Raw genomic sequence first — 23,946 nt, 5'->3', positions numbered from 1 at the left:
ATTTTATCTCTTGGTCTCTTGATTAGTAAATGGGGTTCTTTTCTTTTAAACTGATAGTTTTCCAAAAGCAGGGAACGTGTCTTTCCCATTAGTGTTAGGTACAATGCAGTAGCGGCCAGTTGGAGAATAACTGAGCATGCATGTGTGTATGGAATGGTAAGACCACTTTAACCACATGAACCAAAAGTTTCTAATTATGCCCTGATGCAGTGTGGTACAGAAGAAAGATATTTTGATTTGGAGTCCAGAGACCTGGCTTTGAGTCTGGGTTGCTTGCTCATTTTATTCATTCATTTAATGAGCACTAGGAAATGCTTTCTATGGATCAGTTGATCCTGGATATCCTAAGATGAATAAACATTTTTTTTCTGTCTTTAAGTAGCTCACATATCTGTGAGATGGATACATAAACAAATACCTGTGCTCCAGTGTCGTAAGTGTGATAAGGCCAGTGAATATAAAGTGCTAGTGATTGGAGGCAGAGGTATAAGTGAGGGGAGAGAGCATGCAGACTTCCCATTCATGGTTACTTGTGAGCTGAGTCTTGAAAGATAACTAATACATCCTTCCTTATCGGAGGGTTTCACTTTCCGAGGTTTCAGTTACCTGCAGTGGCCTGAGAATATGTGAGTACAGCACAATAAGATATTTAAAAGGGAGGAGAGAGAGAGAGACCACATTCACGTAATTGTTATTACAGTATATTTTTATAATTGTTCTATTTTCAGATTATGGTTAATCTCTTACCATGTCTAATTTATAAATTAAACTTTATCATAGGTGTGTATGTGTAGGAAAAAATATAGTATATATAGCGTTCAGTACTATCTGAGGTTTCAGGCATCCATTGGTGATCTTGGAATTTGTCCCCCATGGATGAGGGGGATGACTGTTTTTATTTCTGCCAAGTGAAGACGTAGGGAAAAGGTGTCCCAGGAGAGAAAAACAGTTGAATAAAGACCCTGAAACATGGAAATGCATTTTATGACTGGGGACAACACTGCATTTTCTCCACTCATGAGCTATTCGACCTTGGACAAATTACTTAACTTCTCTGAGCCTGTTTTCTCATCTGTACAGTGGAGTTTATGGCTGAGTAAGTAAAAGTACTTCATAACACTGAGGTATCCTGTAAATACAGAGCGCTGTTTCCCTCAAATGATCAATATTTTTAGAAGATCCATGAAAGACCTGTGAGAATAATGATCCAAGGGCAAACTGCCCTTTTAATGGTTTTACTGGTGTTTCCCCTTAGGTCATTTAAATTGTAAGTAAGTCTTCCAGGTGATTGTTGGATTAATTAAGAAAATAGGAATCGTATTCACTTTCTGTTTACCTGTATAATATTCCTTCCTGCCTAAGAGTAGTTCGTGTTTAACTCCAACTTGAAAATAAGAGAAACATTGAAGAAACTGTTATCCACTAGGGGTAGCTGTGTTCCCATCCACTAAAAGAAATTTTATAGCTGAATTGTGAAGCCTACAGAATGGCCGTGTGAGAGAGAGCTCTATATATTCCAGAAAACAAGAAAAGGAACTTTGAACCAAAGAGATCCTTAGTCTTAGGAAAAGGAGAGAGATTGTAGCAGAAAGAGGCAAACTGAGAAAAGAAAAGTTACCTTAGTCCAAGCAAGAGTGAAAGATGCCAGACAATAGGCAGAGAAAAAAATTTAGAGAAAAGAATGAGGGAAAGAAGAAGGATATGTGTGTGTGTGTGTGTGTGTGTGTGTATGTGTGCGTGTGAATGCATGCACATACGTGCACACGCATGTATGAGAGACAGAGAAACACAAATAATCTATTTGTATTGAAAAGCAATTTTATAGAAAAACCTTAATGCAAAAATCAACAGACATTTTCTAATTTCTTACTAATTGTCTGTTAGACTGTCTTAGGTACGTATTAAAATAGCTTCATTGCTGTAAGAAACTTCTTTCTAGTCCAATAAACTATATTTCTATGTGCTGTATCAGGGCCCTGTTAACACTGTGATTATAGCAGTAATAATCACAGACAGCCTTGGGAAAGCCACTAAACCTCTGTAGGCCTCTTTTTCTCCATCTGTATTGAGAAAAATAATGGGATCTACCTCACAGAATTGTTTGTGAGGATCGAATACAATAATGCTTGCTCTAATACCTCATACATAGTAAGTGACCAACAGATGGATCAATTAAACAATAGAAGTTTATTGAACATAGTTGTGCTGGGTGGTATGCTGCTTTACCTGTATTATCTCTTAGTCCCGTAAGGTCTACGCAGACCTTCCATATTTGACTGATAAAGTTCAAAGAGGTGAATTTATTTGCCTCAGGTTGTACAGTCAGGACCTGGCAGGGCAGAGATTTCAGCTCATGTGTTTCAGTTTAGGTTGTTGACTTGGAACAGAATTCACTGTACCTCTGAGTAAATTTGGACTATTTTGATCAACTGTGTTGGCAGTAACTGGCCACCGAGTGCCTTGGTGGGGTGCAGGAAAGCTGTGGGGTTCTCATTTGTCTTCCAGAGATTTCTCTTAACTCTCCTGAAGGATTTTTGCAGTTTCTTTAGGCAGTGGCTCTGTATGTTTTCCCAACTGAATCTTCCTTTTATCCATAAAAATGTTCCCTCCTGAAATTTTAGGTGAGTTGGAAGTAGGAACTTGGGAGGTGATTTTGCTGCTCTTACTCTCATTTTCTATTGAGCTAATTTCCTCATTTCCCTGAAGTGCAATATAGATTATCTGAATCTCATGCAAACCCTCTCTCATCCATCCCTAATCGTGCTTTGGAATTTGTTTTGTATATAAGTTCTCCTTCATCTCAGTTTCCTTTGGTTCCCCTTATGAAAGTCAGTTCTAATAAGTGATTTTATGCTATAGGTTTTGACACTCCATGGAGATATCAGATACAGAAAAACATTGATTGCCAATGATGGGACAGCTCTTGGAGTTGGCTTTCCAATTGGCATAACTGTTGATCCTGCTCGTGGGTGAGTATTCATAAATGGCACATGTCTTCCATGCAGCATTGTTCTTGTTAATGTCAGGGTCTGACAAAATGGAAGATTTCAAATTTAGGACATCTTCTGATTTCATATGTCAACATTTGAAAAATAATAGATTTCAGTGAGACAGAGAAATAGCTCTGACCTATATTTAATGTGCAGGATATTGTTTGTATTTTGTCCTATGGTCTTCAAATGAACAACACTGGATTTAAAATTAATTCCAAACAAGCAAGAATTTTAGGAATTTTAAAATAGCATTATAAGAATTGACAATATATTCTGACTTTGAAAGGACACGGAAAGCTCTAAGGGGTTATGTAACATTTGCAATAGAGCTTGCAGGATGAGAAGCCTTCTAGTAGGTGGAGAATGGGTTGCAACCAGGCAGTGACTCTTGAGGCCAAGGGATCCATGAAGGCACAGAGGTATGGCGGCACTTAGCAGGATTGTGGGGAGAGCCGGAACCAGAGGCTTAGAGTAGGGAGCTGTTGACCACATGGGAGATACAACAGATAAGGTCATTTGGGGACAAATCAAGGAGGGCCTTTAATATCATGCTAAGAAGTTGAACTTTATTCTTTTGAGTAATAAGGAGCAAGTAGGGATTATTTTTTAAAAATTTCAACTTTTATTTTAGATATAGGGGGCACATGTGCAGGTTTGTTACATGGGTATATTGTACCCAGATAGTGAGCATAGTACCCAATAGTTAGTTTTTCAACCCATGCCCTCCTCCCTTCCTCCCCTCTCTAGTAGTCCACAGTGTCTGTTGTTCCCATGTGTATGTCCATGTGTGCTCAATGTTTAGCTCCCACTTATAAGTCAGAACATGTGGTATTTGGTTTTCTCTTCCTAGCAAGGAATTCTGAGGAAGGGAGTGAAAGAACCAAATTTGTGTTTTTAGAAAAATTGGTCAGGATTGATGTGGAGAGAGGCCAGGGCCAGGGAGACCAGTTAGGAGAAAATGGTCTTAATGGATGTAGGCTGGAGTCCTCCGGTCTGTTTGATTGGCTATTTCATTCTGTTGATCTACTATACCATATTATAAACCAGAATAACAAATTGTAAAATATGAACACTGATTTTTTTTTAAAGAGATTGTCGCATCATTCCAAGTGGATTTTGGCTTAATGTTTGAAAGTTATCAGATTCTTAGGCCTAGAAGGGCACTGAAGAAGTAATTTGTATTAGCGCTCTGTTTCAAATAAGGATGACATGGAAACCAAATCCAATTTTTAAAGGGCACAAGAAGCAAACATTCTATTCTGTGCCTGCTGGCTTGTACTAGTTTTCAGTTATTCTTTCTAGAAGAAGGACTGTCTTAGGTTCGAAATTCTACTTTTGAAACTCAGGCTCACTCATTATTTGTTTTTCATTTATCAGACATTTCTGCATTGTGTACCTTTGTTGGGTGGTGTGTTAGTTAAGATAGCTAACTGTTGAAGCAAATAAACTCCTAAATATGTAATGGCTCAAAGAAAATAGAAATTTTTTTGTCTTTTATATGGGCAGTGGGGTTTGGGCAGAAGATGGGAGGAAGCTCTACTCTACATAGTCATTCAGAACCCAGGCTGATGGATGCTCTGCCATCTTCAGTAGGAGGCTTCCTAGGTCATTCTGAGTATCAAGATCTTTCGAGCAGTAAAGGAAAGAACATTCAGAAATTTGCTGGGAGGTTTTTATGAGCCAGGCCTACAAGTAGTGCACGCCACTTCTGCTCACACTCCTTAAGCTAGAATTGGGTCACATGGCCACAGCTAACTGCACGGAAGGACATGCAGTCCACCTATTTACCCAGAGAGAAGAGGAAGACATTAATTTTGGCAAGTGGAGGCAGTCTCTTTCATGGGGCCACGGTGGGGAGTTCAGAGGGTGGATACAAAGATTAAAGACCTAATTTGCAACCTTAAGGATTTATGGCTTAGTAAGGAGGATAAGGCCTGTGTATAAATAACAATAACCCAGGTTCATATAAGATTAAGAGCCACAAGAGAGGCTAAAAAAATTGGGATGATAGTGCTATAAAGAGGTGACATTTCAGCTTGGTGGAAGAGATATCATTTGGACTGGATCTTAAAGCATATCTAGAATTTCACTGGGCAGAGCTAGCTTTTAAGATATATCAGGCGATATGAAGGATGGAAGGTCAAGAGCAAAGGGACAGAAAATTGAGGGTTTGTTCAAGTGACTAAGAGCAACCCAGTTGGGTTGGGAGACAATTAGAAGAGCTTAGAATTTTGTCAGAGGACATAGGAGGAGAAACAAGACAGAGACTTGAGGATCTAATGTCTTGGATTCTCAGTGAAGAGAAAGTCTTGATAAAGTTGTGATAAATGTTATTGAACCAGTTGTTGCAGAAAAATATCTTTGTGGATGATCACTAATAAAGAGCTGAGGCAATTACAGGGTCTCAAGAGAGGATGTTGAATAGAGATAGTAGAAGTTAAAAGAATGGAAAGAGGATGAGGAAATGTGAATACTCTTTTAAGAATCTTGTATTGGAAAGTTAGAGAAAGATAAACTTGTAGGTCAAAATGTAACAGGAAAATGTCTTTCAGAATAGAGAAACCTGAGTGTATTCTTTAGCAGCAGATGAAAGATCAAGGATGAAGAAATAATTGATTGAGAGTGAAAGTTATGGGGAAGGAATTAGAAATTTATGAAGAACAGGAATGACTTGAAATAGTCAATATGCAGAACATGATATAAAGTCTGCTAGGGATGAGAATCCTCAGCTTAGATTAGGGAACTTAGATTTTTAGTGAATTCAGAATTCATGAAAGTTTTGTGCTATGTCCAGGAAACTCTTGATACCCTGAAATGGGAGAGGAGAAAGAAAAAAAAGGGCAGAAACCCAGGGTTGGAGATTAGCTTAGACACAATGGGAACCCAAAAGAATAAATAAGAATATTGTTGAAATGGTTACATATGATGTCCAGGTGTAGAAGGACTGGAGGGTTGGGAGCTCAGGCAGGGCTTAAGGGCAAAGAACAAGTTTAATAGGAAAAGTTAAAGCAAGGAAGAAATGAGAGTTTTTGGTCGAAGCAGAGCATCTCAGAGTTTGAGAACTTAGAGGCGGAGAAGTTTAGAGTTGAAGATGAAATTCAAAGGATGGGTATATTGATTTGGTGGTGGAAGAGGTAGGTGAATAAAGACTATTTAAATGAAGGGGTTTGAGGACTTTTCAGAAAAGAATGTAGGATAATTGTCCGTTGAAGATATAGAAGGAGGTGCAATCAAAAGGAATTAAAAGTTGGGTTCAAGTCTAGAACTTACGTCTTCAGTGGAAATGGAAAACAGCCCTTAATATATTTTAATACATTTTCATATATCAAGGATTTGGCAATGCTGTGTGGTGATTATGGTTCATGCATACCTGATCGCTGTGAAATAGAAAGAAAAAAGAAGTCTTCCTTACCCCATAACAGCATGATAATGAGATTCCACTCTCACAGAAAAGTGTTACTCATTATTTCTCCTATTTTCTGTGTCAGTTTTCAAAACTCTTTGCATTTTTCATCACAGAAATCAGGTTAGGTAATTAAGTAGCCGGTCTTGTGGTAGATGGTGATTTGGAGAATAATTGAATGAGGCCTGGTGAGTGATCAGGGAGTGTACTCGGCAGCTTTTTATATTAGCTTTGGCCTTCACTATGTACTGAAGATGGAGGGATTATTGATGTAGGTTTCTTCCTTGTCATAAGCTTCCCACACACCTGACCATGCTAAAAGTTCAGCTGCCAGTGGGAAACCCTAGCTTCTTATTCCAGACACCATTTTAAATGGCCTCTACTCCAATTATAGCTAGGAAATATACCGACATTGGTAGAACACTGGTGAAGTACCCCTCTACATTGTATGCAACAAGATATTGATTTTCAGCCTTTGCCCATTGTATTGTGAGCATCTTGAGGACAAGTAATACACATTGTCATTTATGTCATTGACTCAAACCCACCTTCTGTTTTGTTACATGCTGGTGTTTTTCATGGTTGTAGGAAGCTGTACTGGTCAGACCAAGGAACTGACAGTGGGGTTCCTGCCAAGATTGCCAGTGCTAACATGGATGGCACATCTGTGAAAACTCTCTTTACTGGGAACCTCGAACACCTGGAGTGTGTCACTCTTGACATCGAAGAGCAGAAACTCTACTGGGCAGTCACTGGAAGAGGAGTGGTATGAGCACCCTTTCAGTCTTTTGGTCTTTGTGCTGAGCTGGTGTAGCTGATGCTGAGTGTTCTGAGCTGTCAGGCAGTGGTTCTTGAACAATCTTACTTGGTAACTTGTACCAGTGTTTCATTGCCTCTTCTCCCAATAACTTCTCTCCCTTGCACATACCTCGCCCCTAGCTGAAGTCCAGTTCTTTATAGTATGTGCATAGTTCCCTATAGGGTAATGTTTATTAATTTTCCCACCAACGTTTGTTTTTCTTCAGGATAAATTAATTCCATTTGTCATTTCTTACTTGTCATTTCAGAGCCATTTCTTTCATGGTTTAGTGATTTCAGTGTTTTTCTTTGAAAGTACTCTGGGTTCTCCAATTATAGAGAATATACATATACCTATATATATGAAGAGAATATATATATATAAAATATAGAGTATGTATCTATACTATATGGTATATAGAATCTATATAGATTCTATATATGATCTATGTAGATATAGAATATATATTATAGAATATAGAATATATATTTATAGAATACAGAATATATATCTATTATATATAGAATATAGAATTTATCTGTATAGGATATAGGTATATTCTATGTATCTACCTATGTGTGTGTGTATGTATGTATGTATCTATTTATTTATTTAGCAAGGTTCTGAATTCAGCATCCCCTCGTAGCTACACATTCTTCTCTAATATTTTAACATGATTAATGCACATGTGAAACTTTCTTTAGTGGTGATTTTCAACTCCAAGGTTGGGTTCATTATATTCTACAATAAGAAGCAGAAACTATAAAGTCTCGTTCACTCATTGAAATAGGATTTGACCTTCACTGAGCTGGGGCTAAGCACATAGACAATGCTCAATAATAATTATTGATGAAGCATTGCTTTGGGTGCTGAACTGAATATATGCTAGTCCCTTCCTTGCTATTTAGCAGTAGTTACTTCAGATCCTTGACATTGATGCTTGTCATAATATTGTGCAGTAGGTTTGGCTTTCAGTTCATTGTTTGTTCAACAAGTACTAACTTCACTCCGAATATGGACCTATAATGGTGGTAAGCTTTGGAGATTAAAAAGAAGTGATGATGTGTATGAAAACACTTTGCAGAGTTGGGTGCATGTGTGCAATGACGAGGAAGCTCTTGTTACATGGTATGGTTTCTGTACACACATCTGACAGGGCACAGCTTCTAAATCTGCGAGCTTGTTAGTGGTGTGACTCTCCAACCTTTCTCCTAGTGTAGTTCCCTTATTTCTCCTTCACTCTCCTGGTTTAATCATCACCAAATGCTGCAATCCATCCTCAGCCTGTCACTCATGCCCAGATCTTTTCTGCCACCTCCACCATTCTGAGCAACGTCTCTCTGGCCTTGACTAGGCATGGCCTTCAGTGGTGAAGCCTGCTTTCATGTTGGAGACATGTTTTCTTCATAAAGCCACAGTCAGCAAGTTGGATCATGGCTCAGCTTGGAGCCTTGCCCTGAGGAGTAGCTCCCAACACTTCTGTGAGGTTGCTCAGCTAATCTGGTCCTGGCCTCCACTCTCTCCACTCTCTCCTCCAAGCTCATGTTTCTTATATTCTAAATTCTAGAACTTTGATCAGTTTCATCAGCATAACCACTCTTGTAACTGCTGGGCTCCCTTTTCAGCCATGGCAGTAAAGCCACACTGTGTCTCTCACCAATACCCAGCCCAGATCCTGGCACAGAGCAGGCACTTGAGGCAGGTTTTTGGAGTGAAATTAAACCAGCTACATCTACATTTCATTTTTCTTCCAGAAGAAGCTGACTACTTGTCATTTTCCCTTAGGGACTTTATTCTTGTGGTTCTTTTCCAGTGTACCAAAGCTATTTTGATTAAAGCTTGTTATCTGTTCAAATTTAATGGCACCATTTTTGGCCCTGTCCTGTCTTGCTGTCCTCTGTGGTTGTTTGGGGGCATATTTCCAATCTCCATTACAGAAATTGTCAGTGAAGGTGTTAAACTCAGGGTGAGTCAGCTCCTGTGCAATGGCCCACACTTAGATGTTTGAGTATGTCCTTGACCAGAATATCACATGCAGGGACTAGTGGTTTAGCTCCCTTTTCTTCACCGTGCCACCTGAAAAGGTTGACTGACTCATGTGAGCTCTGTCTTCATTATCAATGAAAGGGGCACAGTGACATTTTCCTGACCTGCTGCTTGGTGTGGTTGTGATGATCAAATCAGAAAATAGATGTAAAAAATCTCTGTAAGGGATAGAGGGCTGTATAAATGTGAGACATTATAATTAGGAGAATATTAGTGTTTAAATGTTCAAAATTTTCAGTATGAATCCATGAAACTAATGAAAATTCCAATCCTTTAGATTGAAAGAGGAAACGTGGATGGAACAGATCGAATGATCCTGGTACACCAGCTTTCCCACCCCTGGGGAATTGCAGTCCATGATTCTTTCCTTTATTATACTGATGAACAGTATGAGGTCATTGAAAGAGTTGACAAGGCCACTGGGGCCAACAAAATAGTCTTGAGAGATAATGTTCCAAATCTGAGGGGTCTTCAAGTTTATCACAGACGCAGTAAGTATTTGTTACTGAAATACATTCGTGGGTGTATAATGCGTATTCACACATAACTCACTTTTGTAAGCACACACCCACACACAGTTTCACGTATATACACGTGCATACAAATTGAAATTACCTGAAATATTTAAAAAATGATAATGAAGTCTTAAACATGGTTAAGTGCCAAGGGCTAATTTGGCATCTGAAAGGCCAGATTGACTTCAGAGTAAGTTTATTCCCTTTCTCTTCCCATTACTTTCAATTCCTTACTTTGCTTTTGCTTCATAGAACTCCCTGTTTTCTATTGTTTGTGTTACTTATTAGAATATAACCTCCATACGGGCAGGCATTTTGTCTGTCTTGTTTACTGCTCAATACTCGGTGATTAGAATAGTGCTTGGTACATAGAAGTTGCTCAGGGCATATGAGTTGGATGCCTGCTGGGAAAGTGCTAATGGGATGGAATTTTTAGTCTTAAAAGGAATGCTTTTGGATGTTGCCTATTTCAACATTTTTTTCAAAGATAATCTAATTTCTGATTTACCCCTTTAAATTAGTGGTATGATACAGGTATTATTTTTTGATGTATTTTATAGCTTTCGTCTTCAGCCAAAGATGATCAAACAATTTGTTTCCTGTCCTATAACCTAAGTTTGTCACTAGGTATTTTTTTTAACTGCATGTGAAAGAAACACATGCAGTAGAAATTAATTTTTTATTACTATAAAGAATATTCTTTTTTTAAATTTTTCCATAGGTTTTTGGGGTACAGGTGGTGTTTGGTTACATGAGTAAGTTCTTTAGTGGTGATTTGTGAGATTTTGGTGCACCCATCACCTGAGCAGTGTACACTGCACCCTATTTGTAGTCTTTTATCCCTCGCCCCCCTCCCACCCTTCCCCCAAGTCCCCAAAGTCCATTGTATCATTCTTAGGCCTTTGTGTCCTCATAGCTTAGCTCCCACATACCAGTGAGAACATGCGATGTTTGGTTTTCCATTCCTGAGTTACTTCACTTTGAATAATAGTCTCCAGTTTCTTCCAAGTCACTGGGAATGCCATTAATTCCAGGATTATTCTTTAAATCTTATTTCATATAATTAAAAAAATCACATTATTGATCATGTAACTGAACATATTATTTTAAGTGCCAGTTCATAGGCAAATTATGAGCAGATTTATATACTGACCTCCCTAATCCTCGCATGATTTGTAGAAGAAAACAATTGAAGCCCCATTCTCTAACTATTATACAATAGTTGGGTTACTGGTTTCATACCTTTAGGTGTTATTGTATAAGCTCTAGTCTCTCCAATGTTGTTTTTAGATTGCTAACTCAGCTACTATATGTTGGTTATTAATTTTTAGAATAAATTATTTGGTGACCCAATTAAAGAAATTTGAGATGGGGTGGCGAGTAGCTAGGATCAAAAGTTACAAATGGATTTTGTTTTCATTTAGATGCCGCCGAATCCTCAAATGGCTGTAGCAACAACATGAATGCCTGTCAGCAGATTTGCCTGCCTGTACCAGGAGGATTGTTTTCCTGCGCCTGTGCCACTGGATTTAAACTCAATCCTGATAATCGGTCCTGCTCTCCATATAACTCTTTCATTGTTGTTTCGATGCTGTCTGCAATCAGAGGCTTTAGCTTGGAATTGTCAGATCATTCAGAAACCATGGTGCCGGTGGCAGGCCAAGGTATGCCAACTCCAATATAAGTAAGATTTGACTTCATCTGGCACCAGGTTGAAATCCCTGGTGCCATGAAAACATTTCTTCATGTGTGGATTCAGTGCATAATGAAGCTTTCCTTTCCCTTTAAATCAACTGGCACAGCCTAAAGTGTTTTTCACACTTTAGTGTGTCTCTGAATCACCTGGAGGGCTCACGCCAACACAACGCCAGACCTCGTCCCCAGATTTTTCTGATTTTGTAGTCTAGGGTAGGGCCAGAGAATCTGCACTCCTAATAAGCTCCCAGGGCATGCTGATGGTGCTGGCCCATGGATCACGCTAAGAAGCACAGGCCCAGAGCAATATAGAATGTAGGATGGGTTTGCAAGAAGTACTACAGAGTTGGTGTTCCGAAGAACTGTGCCCTATTTCTGATTATTAATGGAGATTTACGGTAGAAGGTATACTACTATTTAATATGGTAATGAAATAGTCCACAAATATGATTTATTAATATATATTTGGTGAATTGAAGCAAAAGAGTTCACAGTGTTAGTCCCTCTTTAGTAATCATATTTTTGCAGCACTTTGTGCTTACATACTGTGAATGTATAGAATGATCACTTGCTTCCTAGATGAGCCAAGGTTTTTAGGTATACCTTAGCACAAGAGTAACTAAGAGTTTTCTAACATCGCTAGGAGAATGTCACAGGCTAAAGAGAGAAATAGAGGGTAGAAAGGAAGGAAAAAAGGATGAAGTGAATGAAGGGGTTGTAGAGATGGTCAGAAAATACAGAAATGCACCTGGAGAAGGGAATCAGAGAGCTTCCAGTCCCACACGTCCTCCTGCCTGATGGTCATGTTCACGTGGACTCATGACTCATCTTTGTTTTTCCATATCTAAAAAGTTATGGATCTAAGTTATCATCTTGTACAGATATGACAAATTCAATAGTTTTTTTCTCCCAGCTTTTCATTAAAAAAATGTTCAAACACAGAAACGTTGAAAGATTTAGGAAATATCCTTATACCCATTACCAAGATTTAACAGTTGTTAACATTTCATCACATTTGAGCTCTCAATTTGTATGTGTGTGTGTGTGTGTACATGCATATGCATTCATATTCATTTTTTATGAACCTTTTAAAAATAAATTTTAATACCATGCCACTTTACCCCTACATATGTTAGCATACAGTTTCAAAGGGCATTATTAAATATTCATAATCATATTTCTCCAGTTGGCCTCACAATATTTTATATATAGCTGTTTTGTTCCATCCAAGATCTAATCAAGATTCATGCATTGCACTGGGAATATCTCATTAGTTTCTTCCGATTTGGAGTAGTTGCCTCTAGCTTTTTGCTATGACATTGATGTTTTAAAGAGGCAGACCTGTTGTCTTTGAGAATCCCACACTGAGGATTTGTCTGAATATTTAGTCTGTCTTTCATTTTTTACCCTGCAGTTCTCATGAAATGCAAGTTAGGTCTAATTGCTTGATTAGATCAAGGTTAAATACACTTAGCAATAATACTTTATAGGTTATGCTGTGTTAGTTGATACAGAATCTTATTAGGAAGAACATAATGTCAGCTTGTCCTGCTCTTAGTGGCATTTGAGTTTGATCACTTGGTTAAGGTGGTCACTGCTACACTGCTGCTTTTTAAAGCTGTATTTTTTTCCTTCTTAATTTTGGTGGAATCTATGCAGTCACACTTAGGCCCTGTGAATGTCTTGGCTCCCAAGCACCTTTTACCCATTGGTTTTGGCAGCCATTGATGATCCTTGTTTGAAATGATTATTTAATCGAGGATTGCAAAATGGTGATTTTCTTATTTTAGCATTCCCTTTACATTTGTTAGATAATATTCTTCTATAAAGGAAAGCTCTTCGTGTCTCCCTGGTTTACTTTTTAAATAATTTATTATTATTATGGGGTCAAATTTTTATTTTTTAAATTCAGTGTGTTACAGTCAATTACTGTAATCCTTCTTTTGATGTTTTAGTGGATCCATTTTGGCCAGGGAGAACCTCTTCAAGTGGCGACCTGTATATTTCTGTGTATGCCTTGTTTCTTGGTACAATAAGATGTTTCACACCCACTTCGTACCTTCCCTGCCTAAACCTATAATCAACATTTCTCCCGGGAGCCAGAGCTCCTTATTGTGGGAAAGAGTAGAAACCAAGATGTGGGTCTGCTCAGTGCAACTGGGAAAAAAGGGTTTCATTTTGTAATGGGGAGATGCTCAGAGCAGGGGGTTGGGAATGAGGGTTTGAGAGGAAGGGCAGACATTTAAAAGTTCTAATTTCAGTGACAGCATTGTTTAATGATCTTTTCTTAACTTCCAGGACGAAATGCACTGCATGTGGATGTGGATGTGTCCTCTGGCTTTATTTATTGGTGCGATTTTAGCAGCTCAGTGGCATCTGATAATGCGATCCGTAGAATTAAACCAGATGGATCTTCTTTGATGAACATTGTGACACATGGAATAGGAGAAAATGGAGTCCGGGGTATTGCAGTGGATTGGGTAGCAGGTATGTAAGCTATATGGTGATTTTAATATGTTTGCATCTCTGTCATCTTATTTTATGCTAGAAAGTTTAGCCTAACTCCATGTGCTACAGGTTTGTTTTTCTAGACAATTATTAAGACCATTTAAGATACATTGAATCTAGATTAAGCTACGTGTCTATTTGACAAATGATATGGTGTTTCAGTTTACAGATTTATAACAAATTAATCCTTATCATTTTCTTCTGTTATTAACATAATCTGGAGACAAAAGTGGCTAAAATATTAAATTATGTGGATTTGTTTTTTTTACACTTAGATTTGCATTTCTGCACTTAGATTTCTGCATTAGAAATTTTCTAAATTTTCAAGAGAAAGAGATATAAAAATATAAACTATGGAACAGCATTCATTTGCTTTGAAGCTGAGCAATTTTAGTTGCCAAATTCTTAATTGCTTCCTTTTATTCATATATAAAAATCCCTTAGATCGTGAGATATTTTATTAGTAATTTTTTTAAATGCCTGGTCTAGTATTATATTAACTTAGTTGTATTTATTCATGCACATAAGCTTGAATAACCCCTCATTTTTATCACTCATCTGAGTAAAAATACCACTCATAATTAGTGGTATTATATGTTTTGGAATATAATCCAATTCTACATAAAATCAGTATCATTGAATCAAGCTTGGTGAGTAGGCATCACTTAGAAATATTAGCATGTAGGCAGGGCGCGGTGGCTCATGCCTGTAATCCCAGCACTTTAGGAGGCTGAGGCAGGCGGATCACCTGAGGTCAAGAGTTCGAGACCAGCCTGACCAACATGGTGAAACCCCATCTCTACTAAAAACACAAAAATTAACCAGGCGTGGTGGCGTACGCCTGTAATCCCAGCTACTCAGGAGCCTGAGGCAGGAGAATCGCTTGAAGCCAGGAGGTGGAGGTTGCAGTGGGCCGAGATTAAGCCACTGCCATCAAGCCTGGGTGACAGACTGAGACTCTGTCTCAAATTAAAAAAAAATTTAAAAAAAGGAAATATTAGCATGTATTATGAAAATCTAAGTACTATAATAAGAGTTTATTGCAAAAAGTAAATATGGAAGTATGGTTAAATAAAGCTTTAATTGGGTTCCTAACTCCCGTTCCTGAATAGAAATTACTATTTCTGAGGGTATAGATAAAGCAGTAGTCAGCAAACTATGGCCCATGCGTCAAATGCAGCCTGTTGCCTGTTTTTGTAAATAAAGTTTTATTGTAACGCAGCTATGCCCATTTATTTGTGTATTGTCTATGACTGCTTTCATGTTGCAGTGGCAGTGTTGAGTACTTGTGAAACCATATGCTCTGCAAAGCCTAAAATATTTATTATGTGGCCCTTTACAGAAAAAGTTTGCCAACCCTGGATTAAAGGATTGGAAATGAGCAAATGCATACATAGCAAGTAGAGTTAGGTAATGAAAAAATGTATCAGTAACATATTTCACATTGGCCTGATTTCTCTAGAGGTGGTTTGAATCAGATATAGGAACAAAATATGTGTGTCTTGGTAGTAGCATTGATAGTTCAACAACAGACTTTCAACTACATGAAATCAATAATTTGTGGTCATTCTCTACTTATATCTTCTTCATAAAGTTATCTTTATGAAGACATAAACTTATGTCTATCTTCATAAAGTTATCTTTTTATTCTAGCATGTACATAAGGCCCAAAGGGAAATGGACTTTTGTTTTGGTCACTTTTAGAAGGTCCATGGGATGAAAACACCTACATTAGTTAGAAAGACTAAGGAAAAACTTCATGTTAACCTTAAGCACAAAGACCATTTGATAACATCAATAACAACCTGAGATGCTGCTGGTGCTCCCTCTTTGCTACTTTTATCACATTGGGATGGAAGTTGTGCTATGAAAATGTATATTTAGAGTGTTTCAAGTAGGTATTAAGCATTTAGAGCTTCAGATAGAAAAGGAGGGACATTCTGGAAAATATACCTTTCAGTGGAAAGTGGGTTATGATGTTGCTATGAATTCTAATCTACTTTAGAAGCTGAAGATAGGCACTTTCTCTCTAAATTTGAAGACACAATCTCTATAATTCCTAGGAGTAAGAACTTATTTTTCTAAGCCTAGACTGGGACATTATCATCTTGGAAAAGACAACATATAGTGACCCAGACTTCAACCTTATATATTTTGTTCTGAATTTGTAAAGTTCTCCCTTTTTTTCTTCTTGGTTCTCCATTGATCAGCATGCACTTTCATTTTTCCCATAGGAAATCTTTATTTAACCAATGCCTTTGTTTCTGAAACACTGATAGAAGTTCTGCGGATCAATACTACTTACCGCCGTGTTCTTCTTAAAGTCACAGTGGACATGCCTAGGCATATTGTTGTAGATCCCAAGAACAGATACCTCTTCTGGGCTGACTATGGGCAGAGACCAAAGATTGAGCGTTCTTTCCTTGACTGTACCAATCGAACAGTGCTTGTGTCAGAGGGCATTGTCACACCACGGGGCTTGGCAGTGGACCGAAGTGATGGCTACGTTTATTGGGTTGATGATTCTTTAGATATAATTGCAAGGATTCGTATCAATGGAGAGAACTCTGAAGTGATTCGTTATGGCAGCCGTTACCCAACTCCTTATGGCATCACTGTTTTTGAAAATTCTATCATATGGGTAGATAGGAATTTGAAAAAGATCTTCCAAGCCAGCAAGGAACCAGAGAACACAGAGCCACCCACAGTGATAAGAGACAATATCAACTGGCTAAGAGATGTGACCATCTTTGACAAGCAAGTCCAGCCCCGGTCACCAGCAGAGGTCAACAACAACCCTTGCTTGGAAAACAATGGTGCGTGCTCTCATCTCTGCTTTGCTCTGCCTGGATTGCACACCCCAAAATGTGACTGTGCCTTTGGGACCCTGCAAAGTGATGGCAAGAATTGTGCCATTTCAACAGAAAATTTCCTCATCTTTGCCTTGTCTAATTCCTTGAGAAGCTTACACTTGGACCCTGAAAACCATAGCCCACCTTTCCAAACAATAAATGTGGAAAGAACTGTCATGTCTCTAGACTATGACAGTATAAGTGATAGAATCTACTTCACACAAAATTTAGCCTCTGGAGTTGGACAGATTTCCTATGCCACCCTGTCTTCAGGGATCCATACTCCAACTGTCATTGCTTCAGGTAAGTGCACTCCAGGTGCTGCTTGTCCTGCAAGTAGACACAATGGGGTCAACACACATGGATGACTGAGTGTTTCTAATGCATATGAGACTCTAATGTCTTTGTGTGTGCTTGTGTGTGTGTCTGCCTGTATGTGTCCAGGTATAGGGACTGCTGATGGCATTGCCTTTGACTGGCTTACTAGAAGAATTTATTACAGTGACTACCTCAACCAGACGATTAATTCCATGGCTGAAGATGGGTCTAACCGCACTGTGATAGCCCGCGTTCCAAAACCAAGAGCAATTGTGTTAGATCCCTGCCAAGGGTATGCCATCATCTTCCTTGTTATATTTCTGTCTGCTTATTTCTGGAAAAAATGGGGCCTGAAATTATGTTCATAGATAGCCAATGTGTTATGGGCTTATAACACTATGGCTACAGATTCAAAAGTGAAAGCATATTGAGTGATTTTACCTGGGAAGGAGGGTGCAGCGCATAGCTCCCTTTGATGGCAGAAAGGTTGGCAACATACTAGGAAGTCAACACCCTGACTTACTAGATCCCTTTTGGACAAGCTGTGTAAGTAGAAATGGAGTTTCTTTTGCCATGTTACTGGCAATTTGCAATTAAAGAATATTGTCCTTTTTTTTTTTTTTTTAAGGACTATGAGGTTCCCTGTGAATTAATTATTGACTCCTTTTGTATGACTAGGTACCTGTACTGGGCTGACTGGGATACACATGCCAAAATCGAGAGAGCCACATTGGGAGGAAACTTCCGGGTATCCATTGTGAACAGCAGTCTGGTCATGCCCAGTGGGCTGACTCTGGACTATGAGGAGGACCTTCTCTACTGGGTGGATGCTAGTCTGTAGGTGTCTCTGGTTACTCACGTGGGTGTTAAGAAGAGGTTTTCCTTCCATTTCCAAAGAAGAGGGATTTGCATCATGTGATGAAAATACAGCATGCCAGATAGACATTGCCAGAATATAGAATCACAGTTTTAGGAACTATGTTTATATTGGAACTTGGTGAACATACTGTGAAAATTTATCTATATCATGCATTGAATAATTATGAACTAAAAGACATCTAAAGATGCATTGCTAAATATATCTATAATTTCAGCTATAATTATAAATGTATTTTCTCAATTTAGAATTACAAATGAAATTACTCAACTTACATTCTGCAGGCCCTAGGTAACTGCTATAAAATCTGAATGACTTTTAAATGCCAATTGATATTATGTTTTTTTCTGGGCTTTAGCATTCAATGTCTTTTAGAAAATTGTTTTCTTAAAAAAAAAAAGAAAATTCTTTTCTTCAGTCTTTGACTTTTTGTCATCTTTTCAAATAGACCCTTTCTTCTCTGGCAAGCTTCTCCTCAGCACATTTCTTAATATTTTCCTTTTGTCAACTCTAATTTTGTATGTAACTTCTCCAAGTACCCCCCATATTTCTCACATTCCAGTCATCCTAATGGAATAGTTGAAGGGATGAAATGATTTTGTTTATTATGGCTGGTGTCTACATATCGGGAATCTTAATTTTTCTTGCATATTTCTTTGGAATTTTAGTCTTGTGATGCCAAGACCTAACCTCCTGATCTTTTCTTTATTCTCCTATTTGAAACAAAGCAGTGATGCTTTGAGTCTAAGCTTGGATTATTCTAGGTAAACACCTCAAGGTACTCAATAAACATCAAATTGAAAAAGTCACTAAGGAAGTGGGATGGAAAAGTTATTGTTTTATTGAGAGTCTGCTATGTGCTCAACACTGAGTTCCATGCATTACATGGATTATTTCACATTTTCCTGTTTCTAATATCAACCTGGTTCCTCTTGTAGGATTACTATTCATATTTGGAAGTCAATGATTTTATATAGGCTATTGTTTGATAAGCAAACAAGACCTCCCATCACCAGAAGAAACATTTCCAGCTGCCATATGCCCCATTTGAAAAGAAAGTTTGCAGCTTGTGTAAACAATGATGAGGCGCATGCATTGGGTTGCCAGTTGAAAACTTAACTCACTTGAGACTTCAACTTCTAAATTTTTTTTTGCTTCATTTTAGGCAGAGGATTGAACGCAGCACTCTGACGGGCATGGATCGTGAAGTCATTGTCAATGCAGCCGTTCATGCTTTTGGCTTGACTCTCTATGGCCAGTATATTTACTGGACTGACTTGTACACACAAAGAATTTACCGAGCTAACAAATATGACGGGTCAGGTCAGATTGCAATGACCACAAATTTGCTCTCCCAGCCCAGGGGAATCAACACTGTTGTGAAGAACCAGAAACAACAGTGTAACAATCCTTGTGAACAGTTTAATGGGGGCTGCAGCCATATCTGTGCACCAGGTAAGGCACTGACCATGAAAATTAGAACATGGAGAATAATGATCACAATACCAATTGGTAAGGAAAGCTGAAGTTCTCACAGGAGAAAAAATTCAAATTCTCCTTGATGTCAGGGTAATTTATAAAACAGACCTGGGGCTATATTTTGAGAGGAAGACTTGGCAGGCTTCTTTTCTAATCTATATGGAGCCCTTTTATGAAAGCATTTTCTTTTATTTTATTTTTGAGACGGAGTCTCACTCTGTCACCCAGGCTGGAGTGCAGTGGCGGGATCTCAGCTCACTGCAACCTCCACCTCCTGGGTTCATGCCATTCTCCTGCTTCAGCCTCCCTAGTAGCTGGGACTACAGGCACACACCATGTCCAGCTAATTTTTGTATTTTTAGTAGAGACGGGGCTTCACCATGTTGGCCAGGCTAGTTTCAAACTCTTGGCCTCAAGAGATTGCCCACCTCGGCCTCCCAAAGTGCTGGGATTACAGGTGTGAGCCACAGCACTCAGCCTATGAAGGCATTTTAAATACAAGCTTGATGGAGTTAGAAAGAAAGATGAAGGCCTTGGCTGCCCTACTTCATGTCTTGACTAGGAATTCTGTCAATGAGCTGGCCTTCCTTATAAAAGGATTTACATTTTCTGCTTAAGAGGTATTATTTATAGTTTGAAATATTTCTGGTGATATTTGCGGGTGGGATCATATGTGCTTCATTGTGCATTTTATAAAGAACAACAAATTCACGGGAAGGTGTGCCTTTTGATGTTGTTGCTTTGCAAATTTTGCTAAGAAGAGTCGTTGATATTTCCTGTTGTTTAGAAGGAATCGGCACATTTATTAGAAATTGGTGATTGCTCTTCTTGATGGAAAAGTGACTCAGAATATAGTTAAAAGGTTAATGGGCAGAATTTCCATGGCTTGTCTTAGGGAGCATTTAATGTAGAAGCTGTTGCAAGTGCTATTGTGGAGGGGTCAATGTGAATGGTGGCTGCATCCATCTTTTGCTTCTTCTGGGATTATCTTTCTTCAGGTCCAAATGGTGCCGAGTGCCAGTGTCCACATGAGGGCAACTGGTATTTAGCCAACAACAGGAAGCACTGCATTGTGGACAATGGTGAACGATGTGGTGCATCTTCCTTCACCTGCTCCAATGGGCGCTGCATCTCGGAAGAGTGGAAGTGTGATAATGACAACGACTGTGGGGATGGCAGTGATGAGATGGAAAGTGTCTGTGGTGAGTTGGACTCTTGGCGCTTTTGGTAGGAGCTAATGGCATCTTGATGTCAAGTGTTTGGTATGGAATCCTGCTGTGTGTGAATGTGTTTGAAATGTGTGCCTAGGCATCCTGGTAGAGCTGAAAAATGTTTCCTCTGATAATCCAGACTGTTTCTGTTAAATCACGTCTGTAGTGGTTAAGAGCACAGGCACAATCATCATCCTGGTGATCGCATTTGTAATCTGTATAGACCTGGGAAAGTTACTTAATATCTCAAGCCTCAGACATCTCATCTGTAAAATGGAGCTACTACTAGGGTTCTTGCGAGGAGTAAGAGAAACAATATGTAAAAATCCCTTAGCATGAGGCATGGTGCATGCTAAGTCTAGCTTAGCTTGGGACTAAGGAAACGTATCATTTTACCAATTTTCATAGCACAAAGGTCATTATTTCAAAAATTTTATGAAAATAACTTCCAATCCTCAGCTTTCATCTGAATAGAGTGAATAAAACACAGGGGACTTTCTCAGGGAGTTCTGAGGTTGGTTACCTTTTCCTAGCAGACTGTGATAGGAGCTAGGAGTTTTTATTTTCCTGAAATAAACTATAATTGCATGCTTTTTTGTGACTGAGATAAATTGAGATTATAGAGAAACAGAATGACTTTGATTTGTGCTTAAATTACTTGATTTGCGCCTAAAACAATTTAAAAAATGTATACAACATATTTTGCTTAATCTAACTAATTAAAAGTGTTATCTCACTTTGCATGCAGTCCATTTTGCAGCGTTTTTTGCCTTGGAAGGTAAATTCAAAGTGTCTCTTTTATTTAATTGTATCTTTTTAAAAATCAGGATAATGTTTTAATCAAGAGGGTTTGTTCTCATGTTTTTCCTGTTCTTAGCACTTCACACCTGCTCACCGACAGCCTTCACCTGTGCCAATGGGCGATGTGTCCAATACTCTTACCGCTGTGATTACTACAATGACTGTGGTGATGGCAGTGATGAGGCAGGGTGCCTGTTCAGGGACTGCAATGCCACCACGGAGTTTATGTGCAATAACAGAAGGTGCATACCTCGTGAGTTTATCTGCAATGGTGTAGACAACTGCCATGATAATAACACTTCAGATGAGAAAAATTGCCGTAAGTTTATCTTAAGTGCTTATTGTGATTTTGGGTCTGAAGTCTTGGATCACAGGAGATGAAATTATTATGTAAAAACAAAGGATTTCCAAAAAAAAAAACCCTAAGTATTTATCTAAAACGTAAATTTTTGGCTAGGCGCGGTAGCAAGTATCAACAAATACCAATCTTGTTTCATTTTTCTCTCCTTTTTTCTAGTATTTTAAAGTGACTCCTAGACATGCACTTCACTGATAACATTTTGGAAAATAACTACCATGCCATTATAATGCCTGGCAAAATCAAAAGTGCTTACTAAATATCCCTGAGTACCTAGTCCATGTTCAAATTTTGTCACTTATCCCCAAAATGTATTTTTACTGTTCTCTGTTCAAGTTAGGGTTCAGATGAGATCTACAACTGATTTTGATTGTTATAATTCTTCAATCTCTTTTATGCCACAACACTTCCCACTTTTTAATGTCATTGATTCATTAGAAAGATTAGGTGATTTGTCCTGTAGAATATCTCACATTCTGGACTTGACTAATTGCATAATTGATCCATTTAATTTATCTTATCCCTCTTATTTCCTATGAACTGGTATTTAGACCTAGAGTTTTGATCATAACAGGTGCAATTCTTTGGGTAAGAGTATTTCAGAGGTGGAGCTGTGCGTTTCCTGTTGCATCACCTCATGAGGCACATGATGTTTTGTTGCCCCACTTTAAGTGGATTCTGGTGTCAGCCTGAATCATCTCTTATGAAGCTCCCATCATCCTTTCACCCAATGGTTTTAGCATCCATCGGTGGTTGTTCCGTAAACCCATTATTTCTTTAAGAGTTATGAATGGGCTCTTTAGAATTCTGGTGTTCCTGCCGCATTTATTAGCTGAAGTTTGATAAAGAAGACATTTCCCTTACCAGCTTTTGTTGGTAATTAGAATCTACAGGATAAATACCTTTTGCTTGTCAATTTTCAGAGTAATGAGTTGGTGACAAAGGAGAATTAACTTTTAGTTTAGTTTAGTTTAGTATTATATTGAACTCTTTGATCTTCATGTATTTGATGAGTTTTAATACAGTGCTGTCAACTGTTTTTTTTTGGTGCCCAGTTGTCCAAACTTAGGCCAATGGGAGTCCTTAACTTGGATTTTCCGTTCTTTGACATGACCCCAATCCATCTTCTTATAGCTCAAGCTTGTCTTATATTTCCTGTCCCAGTCCTGGAATTAGCCACTTATCCAAGGAGACCTCATTCCCTTTGTGGTACTTAGAAATTATCACAGGGTTGAGGTGCTCATTCCTACTTAGCTTTCATTGCTTCTAGTCCTTTTCAATGGTCAGAGCTAGGAAATACAGTTTTTAAGGAAAAGAATTTTTTTTTGTTTTTTGAGATGGAGTCTTGCTGTATCGCCCAGGCTGGAATGCAGTGACGCGATCTCAGCTCACTGCAAGCTCTGCCTCCCGGGTTCACGCCATTCTCCTGCCTCAGCCTCCTGAGTAGCTGGGACTACAGGCACCTGCCACCATGCCTGGCTAATTTTTTGTCTTTTTTAGTAGAGACGAGGTTTCACCATGTTAGCCAGGATGGTCTCGATCTCCTGACCTCATGATCTGCCCACCTTGGCCTCCCAAAGTGCTGGGATTACAGGCGTGAGCCACTGCGCCCGGCCAGAAAAAATTTTTATTGATATTTCCCATTTAAATTTAAGATTACAGGTTGTTTACATTTTAGATTTTATAATTACATCTCTTCTTATGCTTAAAATCATAGTTTCTCTTGACATTTAGTTATTTGTTTTATTATATAGTAATTTCAAAATGCCTATAATAATTTCAACATTATTATAACCACTCAAATAATACTATTAACAATAAATCTACTAAGTGTGAGATTCTTCTTGCTTTTTAGGTTATGTCCCACTAGAGATATGCAGTCAAAATACTGATTTTAAAGATATTTGGAATTTTTTTTTCTGCAGGGTTATGCTATCAACCTGATATATAGTTAGCTTTATCTATTGCTGTTTCCAAATTTTATTTTATTTTATTGATTTTATTTGTACAAAATAACATACATAGTTCCAAAGTTAAAACTACATGATGAGGTGCATTTATAGAAGTCCTTCATTTCTTCCTCTCCTTTCT

The 23,946-nt window shown here is 38.4% G+C and overlaps 1 protein-coding gene across 5 annotated transcripts in view; it reads left to right on the top strand.

Moving 5' to 3' along the window:
- Positions 1 to 23,946, top strand: part of LRP2 (LDL receptor related protein 2) — a 232,678-nt gene that overhangs the window by 136,413 nt on the left and 72,319 nt on the right. For all 5 annotated transcript variants that reach the window (XM_054679929.2, XM_515882.7, XM_054679933.2 and 2 more), the window contains 11 exons: positions 2,860 to 2,969; positions 6,985 to 7,162; positions 9,519 to 9,732; positions 11,181 to 11,420; positions 13,750 to 13,938; positions 16,194 to 17,114; positions 17,256 to 17,421; positions 17,808 to 17,966; positions 19,172 to 19,461; positions 20,484 to 20,687; positions 21,574 to 21,816. In XM_054679929.2, the coding sequence (XP_054535904.1) occupies positions 2,860 to 2,969; positions 6,985 to 7,162; positions 9,519 to 9,732; positions 11,181 to 11,420; positions 13,750 to 13,938; positions 16,194 to 17,114; positions 17,256 to 17,421; positions 17,808 to 17,966; positions 19,172 to 19,461; positions 20,484 to 20,687; positions 21,574 to 21,816 (2,914 nt within the window). The remainder of the gene's footprint in view (positions 1 to 2,859; positions 2,970 to 6,984; positions 7,163 to 9,518; positions 9,733 to 11,180; positions 11,421 to 13,749; positions 13,939 to 16,193; positions 17,115 to 17,255; positions 17,422 to 17,807; positions 17,967 to 19,171; positions 19,462 to 20,483; positions 20,688 to 21,573; positions 21,817 to 23,946) is intronic.

This window comes from Pan troglodytes, chromosome 13 (assembly GCF_028858775.2).
Source record: "Pan troglodytes isolate AG18354 chromosome 13, NHGRI_mPanTro3-v2.0_pri, whole genome shotgun sequence".
Lineage (NCBI taxonomy): Eukaryota > Metazoa > Chordata > Mammalia > Primates > Hominidae > Pan > Pan troglodytes.
This window is presented reverse-complemented; position numbering and strand designations above follow the sequence as displayed.